General features: G+C 32.6%; 1 protein-coding gene across 2 annotated transcripts in view; it reads left to right on the top strand.

Annotated features, from left to right (window-relative positions):
* Positions 1-6448: 6448 nt before the first annotated feature.
* LOC107012051 (twinkle homolog protein, chloroplastic/mitochondrial) overlaps positions 6449-18275 on the top strand; it is a 32130-nt gene continuing 20303 nt past the window's right edge. Inside the window, exons 1-7 of one of the 2 annotated variants that reach the window (XM_015211778.2) lie at positions 6449-6782; positions 7050-7192; positions 9565-9620; positions 9711-9768; positions 9860-9973; positions 12844-12927; positions 14097-14177. In XM_015211778.2, the coding sequence (XP_015067264.1) occupies positions 6551-6782; positions 7050-7192; positions 9565-9620; positions 9711-9768; positions 9860-9973; positions 12844-12927; positions 14097-14177 (768 nt within the window). In that variant the 5' untranslated portion in view covers positions 6449-6550. Of the gene's footprint in view, positions 6783-7043; positions 7193-9564; positions 9621-9710; positions 9769-9859; positions 9974-12843; positions 12928-14096; positions 14178-18275 lie in introns of both variants that reach the window. The other variant, XM_015211777.2, reaches the window with a different exon arrangement.

An 18275-nucleotide genomic window follows, 5' to 3' on the forward strand; every position in this document is an offset into this window, starting at 1 on the left:
ATTCTTGGTTATGAAACAAAATAAAAATAAATGTCCGCAGTTGAGTTTGTTTATCCCCGCTCACTCATTTTGTTAGACGGTCAATTGGATAGATAGTTAGAGACCTAGAGATCATGATCACAACACCAACTCTGTAAATCAATAATTTGATAACCTTATGATACCCTTGAAAGAGATATGCTACATGAATTATTAGTTTGTTATAACCCTGAAATTATCCTTATTACTGTTCAAACACTGAAATTGAAGTGGTTTATTGTTAGTTACTTTCAAGTTTAATTATTTGCATCAGTAGTATAAATACTAAAAATCCCTCTTTGAAATACATTTAACTTGTAAATTTAATTGAAGTAAATATAAATTTATCATAAGTCCTTTGGCTTTGAAAATCCAACTCTAAAAGAACTATTATATTACTTGCGCGACCGTGTACAATTGTGTTTGTATTTGGGAACAACAATACCCATTACGTGTCATTCCGAATTGGCTTACCTATTGATGGGTTATAATATGTGTCATCGTGACTCAAGAAATTGGGTTATGACAAAAATGTTCTTTTAATCTTATCGTCTTTAACAAATTAAATCAACATGTAATTTCGTTAATCATGATAATATAAATTAATTCATGTAATGTGAACTTATAATCATATAAACTCTTTGTCAACTTATGTTTATAGCCTCAAAAATATCGTTGTGTCTCAAATTTACAGTTGTACAGAACCACTTCAGATTACTACTCACTCCCTTCCTTTATACTTATTCAGTATATTTAAAATAATATTTCTTTTCTGAGTTGAAGGAACTAATGTCCACTTTTTGTATCTATGACTAGACATGGATGCCCTTTTAGCACGGGCTCAATATATATTATTTTATTAATCTCAATTTATGTAGCATAAACAAAATTTATGTGGTATTTTAAGTTGTCAATTATTGTGATTTATAGTAATTTTTACATAATTTTAAAATAATATATGTTACTCCTCTTGTCCTAATTTATGTGGCACGGATAAGATTTTGAGAATGAACTGAATATTTATGTCTTTTAATTTTTAATTATTGTGATCTATATTACTTTTACGTCATTTTAAAATAATATATGTTACTCATCTATCCTTGTCTATGCGACATTGATTCGAGGGTCAATCAAAAAAATTATATGTCTTTTATATATTTGAAGTTGTTAATTATTGTAATTTATATATTTTTTTACGTTATTTTCAAATAATGTATATTACTCCATTTGCCCCAGTTTATGATGCACATATAGATTCAAAAATCGATCAATTTTTTATGTGTCTTAAAAAATGTTATGTTATTGAGATTTTTACAATACTTGTTACGTAGTTTTCAAATAATACATGTTAAGATTGGTAGAGAAAGTAATATGCAAAACACATATAGAATTTTAGGGTATCCATCTTTAAGCCATCTGTGATGCAGTTGTTTAATGACCAATTTACCCTTTAACTTTTTAAAAATTGCAAGAAACATACATGTGAAAATTGGTGCTTCAGAGATGGACAGTGTCAGCGCGAGCCTATTATTGATAAATATTATTTTTATTGATGCATTCAAGTGTAGATAGATAACATCAAATATTAAATGATGAACAATAGTTATGGATGCTATATAGTTTCCAATTGATAACTTGTTTGTAACCAAACATTATAACATTAGATACAAAAATCTACATATACACATATATATGGAGTAATACTATTTATTCAAAAAAGATGATGCATTTTATGTACAAATAAAAATGAACATCTTTCCCTCAATAGACGAAGTTGCTCAGGATCAATGAAGTTATTTCAGGACCAATGGAGTTATCTCTTAACCGAAAGCACCCGTAGAATATGAAGTGATGATCAAATGATGGTGACCATATCTTAAACAACTTTTTTCAATCTTGCACAAAAAAATGTGGAGCTAATCTATTTATACAAAACTATTTAATATGGATAAAACGTAATGCAATCATTCTCATGTAAAAATCTTTCAAGAAAGAAATAATTTCCACTTGTCCCTAATAATGTGTATGACATCGTCAACCTTAGGTATACTTAAGAAACAAATTAGTTGAATCTTAAGTTGTGTTTGGTAGTTTTTTTTTTTTTTTTGCTTTGCTCTTTCCTCTTGATTTCCTATATAGATGCTTTTATATTAGAAAAGAAAATAGTATATTTGTATAAGAAATATAAACTCTACTATTCTTCTTCCATTACTTTATGTTTGCTTTAGGCAAACTACTTTGTTTCGACCCTTTATTTTCTATTTTGAAACACTTTTGGCTTAAACTCTATCATTTTGAGCTCAAAACCCTTTCTGATGTTTATTCAAATTCATTCCATCTTTTCAAACTCATTCCTTTTCTCTTTCGAAATGATCTTAGTGAAAAAGGACCCAATTTGATTAACTAAAAGTGAAATCAGACTATCACAAACTGAATACAATAAGATCAATTTATTACAAGCTCCGATCTTTTCAAAATTGCAAAAGCTAAACTCAAATATCAAAGTTAAATTTTGAAGGAATGAAGAACGTTAATACAAGTTCATTTTTTCAATAATTCATACTATGAACAAAAAATTATTAAATTGCTTTTGAAGAAATATCAATGTTTGAACCACAATTGGACGATGTACCTATCATTGTGATAACTCTTTCTCTATTTCATATCTACTTCCTCCTGTATTTAGAGTACTTCTCTACTTCTTCTTTATTTTTCTTAATATATTAAAAATACTTCGAGGAAAATACTCAAATTTCAAATGTAAAATTTGAGAGGTGTGAGGGGAGGGTAAAAAAACTAAAGCATAAATACAACATGTCTAGCATTTAACACAAAAAGTGAAAGAGAAAAAATCTCAAATTGAAACAAATACACAAAGAGATCCGAGCATATGAATTGTCTAAAGTGGTCATATATAGTTATTTTCTTACATTGACAATTTGGTGTTCAATTTATGAAATTGAAATAGTATACTCAATAATCTAAGATTTCAATAATACTATCAATTAGTGCAAACTGATATTAAGATTCCACATACAATATGTGATCACATAACCAAAGTTTGAAAACAACTCTACCATAGATTGAAATTCAGAAACTTTTTCTGTTTTTTCACTTATATGTGGTTGACACGTGATAAAATCAAAACGTGGTAGCAAAAATTGATGAGTGAAGATTCACAATAAATATTTTTAAAAGTATAGTTCAATTGTTGATTTTTGTATGTACGAGCACCACTATTGAGTATTAGACTATATTTGAGCTTAGTTATATCATCTCCATAAGGTTTTGTTAGCTCCAAATTACCAATAACATTAAGTAAAACTCTTCCCTACATTACCAAAAGCATATTAAAACAACTTATTTCAAATGGACAATCTATTAGTCATAGTACCAAACAATACGAAGCATATTCATGGATTATTTCGGTACTAGTAAATCATATCTTAAAAAGACATAAAATTGAATAAAAGATATAGGAGTGCAAGGTTAACTTGATTTTCATAAAAATAGTGATGAAAACACAAACTAATGAACCAATAATTGTATTCCATTATCTTACCTTTTTCTTTATACATCTCATAACATTATTCGAGGAGGCGAGTTCAAAAAATTCTAAAAAAAATTGTCAGCAAATGTGCAATAAGCAAATATGAATGTGAAGCTAAATAAGAGTTAAGGCTAGACATAAAGTAAATAATCTTTTGTATCTAAACTCGTATAAATATAGACAAACTTATAAAATTTAAAATTGAACAAAGAAATTAAATTATTCAGTAAATACAAGTAGAGCAGAAACAGAAGATCATGAAAGATGTAGACATGGAAAGACACGTAAGAGGTGTGTTGTCCACTATATCCGTAACTTAAAATTAATTGTCATGAAGTTGATAGACTAATTTAATTCACAACAACACATATACATAGGAAACAAAAAAAAAAAGCAAACACCAAATGTTTTTTCCTTCTAATTAGGCACTAAACTCTAAATCTTAATCACTATTAAGCTAAACCCACAAACAATCGAAAAATGAAATTAACAAACGGGAGAAAATTTTGAAGAATTCAAAACACGGATCTTTATACTTCTTTTAAAAATGAAATTCTCACGTAGTATGAAGAGCATGAATGTGTAAAATAAATATGACATAATTAATCAACAAAAAATTATATCTAGAAACACTTAAAAATATCGTTGTCAACAATTACACAGGGAGAAGAGGATGCAACTTTTTTATGCAGTATGAGAGAAAGAGAAGTGATAGAGATAATGATATAGTTACAGAGAGCGATAATGATCTAATTGCATAAAGTGGAGAATGCTCACTTAAAATCAAAGTCACGTGTAATTTTAAATTGAATGATCAAATTACCCTTTTATACGTAATGATAACAGACGCACTTGACTACCGGTATGAAGGACATGTACGTGTTTATATGAAATAATAATAATATTGCCCTCAATACAAATATTTATTACTCCCATGTAAGGATACATGTTGAAATAGAACTTTTCGCATATGGTAGGAATCATATATTTATATAAAAGAGAACCCTAAGTCAGCCTATGTGACATCACCACAAGTCAGGATTCTCTTTTAACTTATTTATTTCCAAAATTAGCCTTCCTTTTCATGATATGTTGTGACTTTTATGAAAAGTTGCGACTTTTATGAAGAGTTGCAACTTTTATGAAAAATTGTGACTTTTATGAAAGATTGTGATTTGTTCAAAGAGTCGTGACCTTTCCGATATGGGACAATAAACATTTATTCACACTACACTTTGTTGTCTATAAATAGAGGGATTCCTTCTAATTTCAAAACAACGAAAATTCTGAACTTCTTCTTCTTCTTCTTCTGCACAATTAACTATTCATGTACTTTGCTCTTGAATAACTAACACCTTGTTTTTCTATCAACACTTGGTGAATAGAGTCGTTCTGTCGTGAGTGAATTTATTCCTTTAAACCTCGGGCACTAGAATGAAATGATTTTCTTAAGGGAACAATGTGCATTCATTGGGCTAGATATTTTCCTTTATGTTTCATTTTATTATTAGAGATACTTGTATGTTTTTTACGGTCATTAATGTATGATTAATTTTTAATTTTGGGTACATGTTTTAAATTTTATTTTTTATGTTTATGCTTTTGATTATTATGTTGAAGTAAAGATATGTTAATGATGAGTTTGATGTAATCATTAGACTATTGGGGCATGTACATTAAAATTCTTAAACTTGTAAAATACATGACTTTGATATTTATAGAGTTTTCAAGGGGTAAAAAATCCATGGGATGTCCGAGAAGCGACTTTGAGTGTTCAAAAGTTATGGTGGTTCACACTACCTTAGAGAATTGTTTATTCAAAATTCTATCTTATCGAAGCATTCAATCTTAGTGACATCCAAAAAATAAAGAAATGTAGTGGGATGGTAAGTATTGTACTCAACCTTAATCAAACGTTTGGGGTTCAAATTTTGGGTTTGAAGTCAATGAATTACCCTCAAAGTAGGATAAATCTATATTAGTCAAATATTAAAGAAATAATTATCTCCTTATAGATACATAAACAACAAAATATGTCTTTTGACTATCAAAGTAGTGTTATCGATTGCGTATGATTTTGAATAAGACACTTGCCAAGACATCATTTAATCCAAATTATTTGAGCGACATACGTTATTTCATTGAACTCCAAGAGATGTATAATATTAAGATTTTGTATGTAGAGGCTTTGAATAGGAGAAAAACACTTGCAATTGATGAATAAAATGTTTGTATCACCTTTTGAAAATACAAATATAGACAATGAAATAATTACTTATATTTACAAAAGACTTCAGGGATGAACAACTACAGTAAAATAAAGAATTAATACTGCCCCCGTTTAAAAAAATTGACCTAGTTTGACTTGAAAGGGAGTTTAAGAAAAGAAAGAAAACTTTTTAATCTTGTGGTTCTAAATTAAAGTTATTTCAAATGTACCAAAATGCCCTTTAATCTTGTGGTCTTAAACATGCCACGTGGAAAGTTAAAGTTAAAGTGTTGCCAAAAAAGGAAAGGGGTCATTCTTTTTGAAACAAACTAAAAAGGAAATAGGGACATTCTTTTTGAATCGTAGGGAGTAACAAAATTCATAAAGACTTAGAATCAAATCCTTTTTCATTTTAAGAATAAAAACAAATTTAATTTCTTCTTTAGATAAAATATTCTTGACAATTTATCGTAGGGTTGTAGACTCTCAAAAACACTTATGTTATCAAATCTTCAATAGTAAATTATTCATGTAATTCACCACTGCGTGAAGCGCGAAAAGTTTACCTACTATATATATATTAATAAACTTATGAGGAACTATTTTTGTGAAGGGCGCAAATATGGAGGACCAAAATAGTCCATTTCCAATACATTAAATACCAATTTGAAGTAATTGAGAAACCATAAAACCCTTCCTTAACCCCCTAACGGATGAGTGTAGTTTTGTGTTGTTGAAAATTAGCATTAGCATTAGCAGGAGCAGGAGCAGGAATGATTCTTCTTCCTTATCGCAGGATTGTAGTGAATAACTCCAACAACTTTGTAATGGGCTCCAAATATTTTCTCCACAAGCCATCCATTACTTTACCAACAATATACAAGTCGATTCCTGTACTTTTTAAAACCCAAAGACTCATCTTTTCAGCATTTGCTTCAAAACCCATATCCCCAAATCGCGGAACTTCAAGCTTCTCATACAGACCTCAACGAATTCCTCCTCCAGGTACCTTTTTTTTTCAATTTTATTTGTCGAGGCAGTCATTTCTTAACTTTGCAATGTTCTTCAATCTGTCATTTAGTTGCCGTCTGCACAATAGCTTTAAAAATATAAGCATCATCTTTAAAAAAAATACGTGTTTGGATATTTGCGCTAAAACCTTCCTGAATGAACTTATATAAGAATATTTACATTTTTTGTTGCAAGATTCCAAAAAATTTTCACGAAAAATTCCACCTTTGTTATTTTAAATTATTATTTTTATAGTTTCAGTTTCTGGAGTAATGCTGGAAGACCCAAAGGAGGATATTACGGAGTCAGACCACGAGAAGGCACTGAAGCAGAAATTAAGCCAGGTTGGGATAGATATTGGTTCTTGTGGACCAGGCCAGTACAATGGGTTGCTTTGTCCAATGGTGAGTTCCTAACTGGTCTTCTGCTATCTTTTTTAAAAGAATATTTTGTACGAAGGAAGTGTGTTCATGAGGGATGGCAGTTATTGTTTAACTAGAAGAACAATCTCTCTATTGAGATGAGAATGTTACTTTGATCAGCAAACTGCCCTGGAAAACTTATCTGCTAGAATTTTTCTGGTTTTGGTCTTCTGTGATGACAAAATATTGAAATCATATTGGTTTGTATCATCCTTGCTCTTATAGTAAACAAGAAAAAGTAAGAATTAAGTTCATGTAGACATAAATGTGGTTGTTGCTATTGCACCTGATTAGAAGAATGACATCAACATATTGTTTAGAAATGGAAAAATAAGATGAATGAGGAGCAGTTTGAGATTCAATCTATGCAATTTTACAATGATTATACATATCATTAGTTAGATTTACTCATATTCTATTTAGATTAACCCAAACTGCATTATTGACTTCAATTCTAGATTTTTATAGACTTAATGAGGGCAACTCTGTGATATCTGATATCATTGTAGGATCTAACTGAAGTCTAACTGAAAACTTGTTAGATGTATCCATTCAAGATCAAGTGTTAAATGAACTTAGTAGGCGTTTGGACATGCAATTTCATCTCGCGATTTGAAATCAGGTGATAAAATTGGCATTTGAACATGCAAAATATCTCCTGATTTCGAATCATGAAATGAAATCCCAAATTCTTCAAAAAGCTTGATTTGAAAATTTCATATTATAATTTCACATTTTTCGAATACAAAAAAAAAAAAGTTGCCCGTTACCCTGAAAATTAACCCCACGGGTATCCATTTAGTATGTTTAAACCCCACAGGTTCAGTGAGGCTTGAAGGAGTCGTGTATTCATGTTGCATAAATTTTTGCAATGAGACTGGAATATGGCGGAATGAATTAGACTGGATAGGGCGGAATGGTCCAAGAGAATCCATACAACCAAACTAACTAGTCTAGGATTGATGCATAATGATCAATTCTTTGATAAATATGTGTCATTTTTTCAAGTTGCATTAGGTATCATTGCAGTAGGTGTTGTTGCCCTTACTATATTTTCTATGACTATGTTGTCGATTGCAATTTGAGCTATGATGACTTGAATTTCTTATAACAGGTTGGCTATGTAGAAATAAAATAGATTTTCAATGCATGAATGATCACCGTGTCGGTGTAACAAATTATTCCTGATTTAATTTGAAACTGAAATAGAGTTAGGGAGGTGAACAATTTGGATTTAAATTATAACTTCTTACAATACTTTCAGTGATTAAAAGCGAATGGAGCTAAGACTGGTCAACGGACCGGAACCGGTTCACCGGACCGGAATGAACCGGTACCGGACCGGACCGGAACCCGTTGACCGGTATGTTGACTGGTACCGGGATGAACCGGACCGGAATTACCGGGATGATTCATCGGTTCCGTCCCGTTCCACTATATACCGGGATGGAACCGGAATGAACCGGAACGGACCGGGATGGAACGGGACGGAATTAACGGGACGATATTTTTTGGAATTACGAAAATATAATTATTTTTTTTATTTTTTAAGTATAAATTAATAGTTTTTAAATTTATACTATAATTTTTACTTAAGTTTATTTTAAAGATATTTTATTAATTTTTTTGTTGTTGTTAAGTTTGCAAGTAAAGTCTAATAAAGTTTTCAAAATTTAAATCTTTTGAAGTTTATACTTTATAAGTTATTACTTATATTCATTAATATTTATTTTATAAGTTATATTTATAACTTGTATCTTGTAAATATTAAATAAATAAAATTTGTAATTTAAAAAAAATTAAATTAAATATAAATTATATAAAATATAAAATAAATTAATATATATTAAATAAACCGGACCGGAACCGGAATGAACCGGGATGAACCGGTACCGGTACACCGGTACGAAATCACGGTTCCGTCCCGTTCCGTGTACAGGTTCAGACTATCCCATCCCGTCCCGTAGGCAACCGAAACGGGACGAACCGAAACGGTACCGGTACGTCCCGTTCCGTTGACCAGTCTTAAATGGAGCTATTGCTTTGTCAAGTAGAATGATAAGAAATAAAGTTTAAAAAAAAAGAAGAAGGAATAACACTTGCTGTACGAAATAGAAGAAATGAAAGTAATCATAATTATAGATTCCCCTTCTGGTAGTTAAATATTTTTCTGAGAAAGAAAATTGTGATTCATATCTTAAACATGTGGAGTACATGGAGCTGAGAAATAAATTAAACATGGTACTAATAGGTGTTATGAGCTTAAACTCTTAAAAGTTGTTTAGTATTATTGCATCTGTAAGGCGCTAAGAATGTCCTATATTGACATATAATGCAATGTTTTTGCTTTGTAGTGCAAAGGTGGGGGCTCAAATGAAAAGAGCTTATCTCTCTTTATTACTCCGGATGGGTATCTAGCTTCTTACTTTGCACCTTGCTTTTGATGTATGCTTTCTTCCTCTCTAGCAATATATTGCTAAAACATGTGAGTGATATATAGGCATGCAGCTACATGGACATGCTTTCGAGCTAAATGTGGATGGAGAGGTGGTACACGGGTATAACATGGTTCAGATGAGCTCAGTAATCCTTTTATATAGCATTTTCTTTGGCAGCTTTTTAAATTGTTGTCTTTCTCGTGCCTTTAAGGCCTTTGCAGATGTGAGGACAGCTTTTGCGGATATGAGAAGGATTGGGAAAGTGAATAAGAAGTACAGACAGATAACTGAGGAGAGTTTGGGGCTGGAACCTTTATGTGATGTGGTATGCTGATCTTTCTTTTTATGCAACTTTACATTAGGTGAAGTGAAATCCAATAATATTTGTATGTGTATGTTGTAGTAGTTTGCGTATGACATGAGAACCTGCTTCATTTTTTACAAGCTGTTGGGCATGGGTTGTATTTTGAGTTAAGTTGTGGTCAATCCTTATTATCGATTACTACAAGTCATTTATTATTCCTTCATGTATCCTCAAGATACTTGATTTTCCCTTTACCGCGTCTGAGTTGTGCATAACTTTCTTGAACAAAATATAGATAAATATCTTTCGAGTCTTTAACTCATGTGAAGTGTCACTCTCTTTGTTCTTCTTTTTCTCTTTCTTTATTTTCTACCTCTACTGCTATCTTGATTCCTCGCTGCTGCTGTTTTCTATTCCTCTTCATCTTTGCTAGCATTGCTGTTATCAGTGAATAGTCCTACACTCTACCCTCCTTTTTTTATTTTTATGATGAGTGTTTCATTTGAGGCAGTATTGATGTCCTGAGCCTATTCTCGGTCTAGCCAACAAAAGTGTGCTACATTGCACAGAATTCAATCCACTAGATTTCCTTTTCAGTTTAGGGGTTGTCAAGATAATCTGACTGAACGAACAGAAAAATTGAATCAAATGGAATTGTTTCTGTTCTGTCCAGATTGGAGGAATCGTCTTCTAGATCGCAGTTAGACAGATTCTTAGTGTACATTTCGTTTAGAGGAGACCGCTGGTCTAGATTGAAGAATCATTTGCTAGATTGAGGTTAGACAGATTCGTAGTGTCCACTTCTTGGGAGATGTTGTCTCCTAATGTGATTCTGGTTCCTCTTCTGTGGCTGTTAGCAGACCATTCAGCTATCTTGTCGGATGGTGGTAGAGGAAGACGTTCAAGAATTTTTCGGACTTGAGAACATGTGGTTACGTGTGAATGATTTCAAGGATAGAGTGAAGCTTGGTGGGATAGTTATGAGGTGGTAGTAAGGTGATTTGATATCAAAATTTTAAAAGTAAAACCCAACTCTAGAAACACATTAAAGATAAAGGATAGAAAGATAAATACACGTAGGAAATTAGACAATAATGGTTAAGAAACCAAAACCTTCAATAATGGATCCGAACAAGCACCTAATCCATAAAGATGACCCTTAAGAAGATAGTTTTTCACGTGGCTCGGTATGGATAGTAAGGTGCCGAGGAAGGTGCGTTTCTTCATGTGGTTAGCTACTAGAGGGGTGATTTTAGCAGTAGTGTCTTAGAAAACGAAAGATTATCTGCATGAGTTGTTCCCTTTGTAAGAAGATAGGTGGGGACGTGGACCACAAGGTTATGGGAGAGTATGTTTAGATGGTTTGGCGTTTCTTGAGCAATGGCATGATCCGTGAAGAAGTTGATGTTTTGCTGGAACTGGAGCTAGGAGAAGAATGCACACAACTTGGAATGTTGCTCCTCTTGCTTTAATGTGGGTTGTTTGGAACGAGAGAAATATGAGAGCTTTTGAAGGGGTGGAGATGAGCTTTGCTCAATTGAGGAGTAGTCTCCGATCCCTTATTTTCTTTTGGTGCACCCATGTAGTTCCTGATAGAGGATTGAGTGTCTTTTGGAGAGAATCATATCTTGTAGGTCTGTCCTCTTTTTGGTATACCACTTGTTTATGGCCAAGTTCGCCTTGTTATTATCAATGAAATCTTTTACTTGATCAACAAAGAAAAAAATTGGCACATGGTTTGATTTGGTGCAGCTTGGTGTTAAATCTAAAAAACTAACAGAATTTGCTTGGTTTTATATTAAGCATTAACAGTACGGAGCTGAAGGAAGACCGACACACTAACTATATGCATAATTTTTCTAGTTTATACATCAAAATATTTGTTATTTAAAATTTTGAATATTTTGTTTACATAGTTTATTTTTTTTAGCACTTTGGAATGTGGTTTCAATGTTTTGATCTAAGCCTGCTTGTATTCTAATTTCACTGGGCACCCACTGTAACTTCTTATCTAGTTTAAACAAATACTCTTATTTAGTTTAACTGCTTTGTCTTTTTGGGGCTTTACATTTATAATTGATTTTATGAATTTCCTAAAAGACTTCTGCAGTTGTCATGGACTCTAAGGTAGATAGGAGGACTTCTACCTCGTAAAACTTTTAAAAATTAACAAAACAGACTCAAAAGATTTGGTGTATTCTATTTCTTCATCATTTGGGTCTTATTATTTTTTTTTCTGTTGGTTGAAATCTGTAGGATGCCCGTAATAGCAGTGTTCTTGTCTGATTAAGCAAGCTTTGTAGTGTTCAGAAGACTCCCTTTGGGTGTCTTTGTCTCCAGTTGGAAGACTACTCTCCACTTTGTTGCCCTCCCTGTGTTGGTGCTGCATTTCAAACATTTTGTAGCCCATATTTTCCTCCAGTTTCTAAGGCAGAGCTGTTGTACTTCACTATGTTGAGAAGCAACATAGAGTGAACTTATCTGCAATGCACGAGTTTATAATGTAGTAGCATCTAGTCCAGAAAGCAGAGCAACTAAGAAAAATAGTCGGGGAACCCTACTTTCCCTGATCTATTTGATACTTGCAATTTCTTTTCCTATTATTCCTGTTACTCTTACAGAACATCCTTCTTGTATCAATAAACCATTGGCCCATCAATATAAACAGTAGAATGCCTCTGTGATGTATTGCTGCATTTTCCGAAATAGAGGAAAAATGCTATTGTAAGGCCCTGTCTGTGATTTTTAGCCACTCTCCAACCTCCAAAGTAAACTGCCGATATTATGTGATTGTCTTCTTTCTTACTCAATATACTGCTCTTGATTATGTTTTATTTGGACGTGAATTAATGAGCTTTTTATTAGTTGATTTTCTCCTTGTTGCTCTTCAGTTACTCACATACTTTTCTGAGCGAATGATATCAAGAGAAACATTGCGGAGAAATGCTGTTATGCAACAAAGACATGGTGATCAGGTCTGACATCTTGTCATTTTCTTACATATTGCTTGATCAGTTTCCTTTTGTGGCTATCATGGGCCCATAGACCTGATCGCCTTTTGCTGGCATGCTAGAACCCGTAAGAGAAAGATATACCTCTAAATTAGTTATTCAGTTAAGTGTCTATCAGTTTACATACTGGTTGACCATATGAGTTTATGTGATCCCACTTGGTAGAACAGAAATCGATTCAATCATCTAGAGCTATTCATCCTTGAATAACAGAAGTTTAATGAGATTGAATAATCTGCTTGCTTAAATGGATTCAACATTTGGAAAATTCCTTAACTTGTCATAATTGTATCTTGTGCTTGGTTAACATAAAATAGAACCTCAATATTTGTCCAAAATGCTGTGCATTTTGATTTAAAATTTAGAAGATGAATCTTAGTATTATGATGTTTTAGAAGATTTTGGACGAGATTAAAAGCTAGTTAAATTTGGACCACTTTTAATCACTTCTTGGCTTATTTTGGTGTTTGGTAACCAAGTGCTTTTACAGCAAAATAAGCCAAAAGGCATAAATTGGGTACCCTTACGGCTTTTAGCTTCAGGAATCACCCCGATTTCAAATCAGAGATCAGAAAAAAATCAAATCTGTTCCATTGTTATCTGTGGTTGCTATCATTCTCCAGTTAGCTCCTATATTCAGGAAGGTTGAGATCTATTCTCACCCTAACTGTAATTCCTAAACTTTAAAGCAAGAGAATAACCTTTTTCCTATGAAGTTCACTTAAGACTTTCTCACACGGAGGATTTTCCATTAAAATCAGCAGAACTTATTAGATTTTCCAAGGAGAGCTGTGAACATCCACTTTACTCATTTAAAATTTCCTTTGTCATTAAAATACAACCCGAAGATTTTTTTTTTCTTTTTCTGTTTTTTTTAGCATCACTTTTGTTTGAAACGCATCTTCTCTTGACTTTCTTGACATCTAAAAACCAAGAAATATAAGTCTTCCTGCTATCCACACCTGAACAAATAGACTTCTCCGGGAAATTGCTATTTTTTTGGATAAGACACAGGGGTAAATAGTGTCAAATGAAGCAATTATTGTTCATTTCTCTGCTCAAGGGAGACTCATTTCCTTACTGTAGCCGAGTCACTTCTTGACTCTTCAATCATTGATGTATTTTTTTTTCAGGTTGTTATTGCATTTACGTATCGGAGGGATGGAGCACTTGTAAGCTGTAAGTACCGGAACATGACCAAAAAATTTTGGCAGGTTAGTGTCAATGTTCTTCATTTTCTACTTAACATATTTATTTCAGTTAAATGTAAAGATACTATGACGTATATATATATTTTTTGAGAATGTGAAGACACTATAGAGTACTCCCAAATCATTTAAGTTGAGATTCAGTCTCATAATTAATACTCTTGCTTAACAGAGTCGAAACCAAGAATTTTGTGTAAATCTCTGCGGTAAGAAAGAGTGCGAAATTTCAATCCAAAATTCATGATTGGGTATCTTTGGAGAGAACCATATTTTGTAGGTTTCTCCTTGTATATGGCCAAGATGTCCTTGTTATTACCAATGAAATCTTTTACTTGATTAAAATAACAGTGGATCAAATACTATATCAAGTTATTGATAAAGTTCAGATTGCAGCAGTCAAGTTGTCAGCAACCTTGTTCTCTTTATTGTATGTGTTTGATTTCCATATCACTAACTTCAAGCGATGTTAACTTGATATCTTCAATCAGTACTTAGTTAAGTATGCTGGTCTGCTTTTGAAGTTATTCATTACTACAAATTTTAAAACTTTTGCTATGACTGTCATCTCAATGTTTGGAGCTCTGTGTTCAATCTTAAATATATTACTATGTCACTCTATTTCTTAGTGCAAAATATTCAATAAGAAATTCTATGAAATTAAAGAAAACGAACCATATAGTTATCCTGATCTTTTTGTTCCTTATTTATATTTATTACTATGTCACTTTGTTTCTTGGTGCAAAGTATTCAATAATAGGATTTCTATGAAATTAAAGAAAACGATCCTTATATTTATCGTCATCTTTTTGTTCCTTATCATCTTTGTTACTTTATCCACTATTTAGTATTTTTGGAGAAGGGTCAAATTTGCCCCTTTACTATGTGGAAAATATTGATTTTACCCTCTGGTATACTATTCGTTCAAAAATACATCACATAAATGGTTCAAATATACCTCCCTTGATTAAGGATGTCCAAGGTGAACAACCAAATCCATGGGACACTGACATTTTATCATGACATTTTATGAGGTGGAATGCCACCTCAAAGCCTAATCAATATTACACTTGTTCTTCCACAATCCAGTACTAGCATTTTCTTCCCCTTCACCATTGCCATTCTTTAACCATCATGACAACTACTATTTTAATGGATCAACATTTATACTTAACTAATAGATATTCAACTGTTAAAAGTTTAAAAGTTGCGTAGATGGATTCAAATAAAAGAAGTGAACTAACTAATTAAAAATAATCAATATTAAAGAGATTTAATTTAGGACTAATCACTTGCACTTGGAACCCTAACATTTGGAAGTGATGAGTTTTACAAGACAAAAAATACTACATTAATGAGTGGGGAGAATGAAGGATGAAATATGTTTTCACTTAATATAATGGTAAAAGCTCTAGAACAATTGTGCAGGAAAATATTTTCTTGGATTTTTTTAATGTTTTATAATCATAGTGTTCGTGCCAATTTGTGACACCTTTACTAATTCTACGATCTACCTACGACATTCCACAATATGAGGTAACTTTATCCACCAAGGCTAAGGCAGATGAGACGAAATCATCATGGTTTTAGTCTCTGTTGGGATTTGAACCTAGACGTCGTGGTTGTCAACTCATTTCATTAACAATTATGCTTCACCCCTGGGTGCAATTTGGTTTTCTATTATCGTTTTCAGTTTTAGTTACTTGATATTATCCATAATATGATTATGTTATTGTAGTGAAGGAAAAGTAGTTTTAATTTTATCAGTTCTGTTGGCCAACTATTTATAACCTATTGGTTATTGGCGGTTCATTTTTTTCTTGGACAAACTTTATTATCTTAGAAAATGCTTGTATTGGTTAGCATAATCAACTTTGGTCATTATCTCTGTACTCTCTCCATCCCAATTTATGTGGTGTAATTTGACTTAGCACAAAGTTCAAGAAAGACTTTTTAAAATTTGTGGTCTAAAATATGTCGATGTTTTGTTGCTAAAAATAATTAATATGTTACTTAGTATAGAAATGTTTCATCATTTTAGAGACTAATTAACCAGGGAAGTGAATCGAATAAATTAAGACAAAAGGAGTATTAATTATTACCCATACAACAATATAGTGAAAATATTACAATATCTTCATCATTTATGTATTTTTTAAATTTATTTATTTTATTATCTTTCAAGTCTCATAGACTATTCCAACGACATTTTTTTCTCCAAGATAGGTAGTTGTTTTATCTTTTAAGTCTAAATTTGAATTTGGTAAATACATACATTACCCCCTAAACGTGTCTGAATAAGTCAGTACAAACTCTTATTTTACAAGTGACGTTTTACACCTCTAATCTTGTGTAAAATGAGATACTACATAATATTAATTTCATAGTTGGAAGTGATGCACACACCTGCATAAGTGCCAAGCAGATGACGTGTCAAATATTAACATCATTTCTTTTTTTTCTTTTGATTACACCATGTCATTTATTTTAAAAATTGTGGTCCCTATCTTCCCTTCTTCTACTTCCTTAATCTCTCAGCGCACTCTCTTATTTCTTTTTTCACGTTAGTAACCTTGCTCTTAAGTTTCATTTTCGTGTTTTTCGAGCACTATTACAAAAGCAGTGTGGTAAACCTTTTTTGAACTTAGATTTCTAGTCCAGTGATCCTTTTAATCACTAGAAACCACCTCCTCTTTTTTCTTTCTTTTCTGACCCCACCTAGCCGTAAAATCTGCTCCAACAACTTTTTCCAAAAATTTTCAGGGATTCTTTGGTTCACGTTGTTGTGATTTTGGGTATTGTAAGGGTATATTGGTTGAGGAGTTTAAGGGTGTTATACATAAGATAAGTAGGGGAAAGGCAATTGGGCTAGACGAGATTATAGTGGAATTTTTGTAGAGTGCAGACTGGGCATACTTGGAGTGACTGACTAGTTGTTTAATGTCATTTTTAAGAGAACAAAAGTGCCTGAAGAATGGAGGTTGAGTATACTGGTACCCTTGTACAAGAACAAGGTTGACATTCATAATTGTAATAACTATAGAAGTATCAGGAATGAAACCACACAATGGAAGTTTTGGAGAGGGTGATGGAGATGAAAGTTATGAGGGGCGTATCTATTGTTGAGAACTAATTCAGATTCATGTTGGGGTGATCAACTATGTAGGTCATTCATCTCGTAAGGACACTGGTGGAACAATATAAGGAGAGAAAGAGGGACTTCCACTTGGTGTTCATTGACTTAGAAAAAGCATACGACAAGTCTCGAGGAAGGTTCTACGGAGATGTTGGCAGGCTAGAGGTGTATGATGAAGGACATGTATGATGGAGCCAAGATCTCAGTCAATACACTGGATGAGACTCATGCTTGGAGGCCAGAGATGTATGATGGAGACAAGACCCGAGATTAAGACAGTGGGATGAAAGTCTGACCACTTCCCAGTCAGTGTTGTGAAAAGCGCAAAAAAGCGCGCTTAAAGCGCGCTTCAAAGCGAGGCGACCCTTGTGCGCTTTTTTATCTTGAGGCGAGGCGATCTGAAAAAAGCTCTCGCTTCAGATGAAGAAGCGAGAAGCGACCCTAAGGCAAAAGTGCAATAAAGCGCGCTTTTTATAAAAAAAGCGACAATTAGGGTTTTTTTAAAAAAAATTAAGTTTTTTTTTAAAAAAAATCTGAAATATAACCTTCTCTCTCCTCACGACTCTTTCCCTTCTTTCTCTCCTCGCGACTCTTCTTTCACAATACTTCTTTCCCTTCTTTCTCTCCTGACGATCTCGACTGAGGCTGCCTCTCTCTTCAACCTCGACCGCGACTGCAGGTAACTTTTTGTTCATCTCTTTTTTAGCTAATGTTTATTAGTTCATCTCTATGAGTTTCTTTTCTCCTGAAATATACAATCTTCGTCTGTGCTTCATCTCTTCATCTCTTTGAGTTTCGACTACTCTAGTTTTTTCTANTTCGACTACTCTAGTTTTTTCTACTTCTTCTCTTCTTTTCTTCATCTCTGCTGCCTGCTCTGTTCCTAATTACTGACTGCTGCCTCCTCTTCTTTTTTTTCAATTCTTTGCTTTTATTTATTTATTTTGTGATCAGTCTAGCAGCCTTGTTGA

Source organism: Solanum pennellii, chromosome 2 (assembly GCF_001406875.1).
Source record: "Solanum pennellii chromosome 2, SPENNV200".
Taxonomy (NCBI): Eukaryota; Viridiplantae; Streptophyta; class Magnoliopsida; order Solanales; family Solanaceae; genus Solanum; species Solanum pennellii.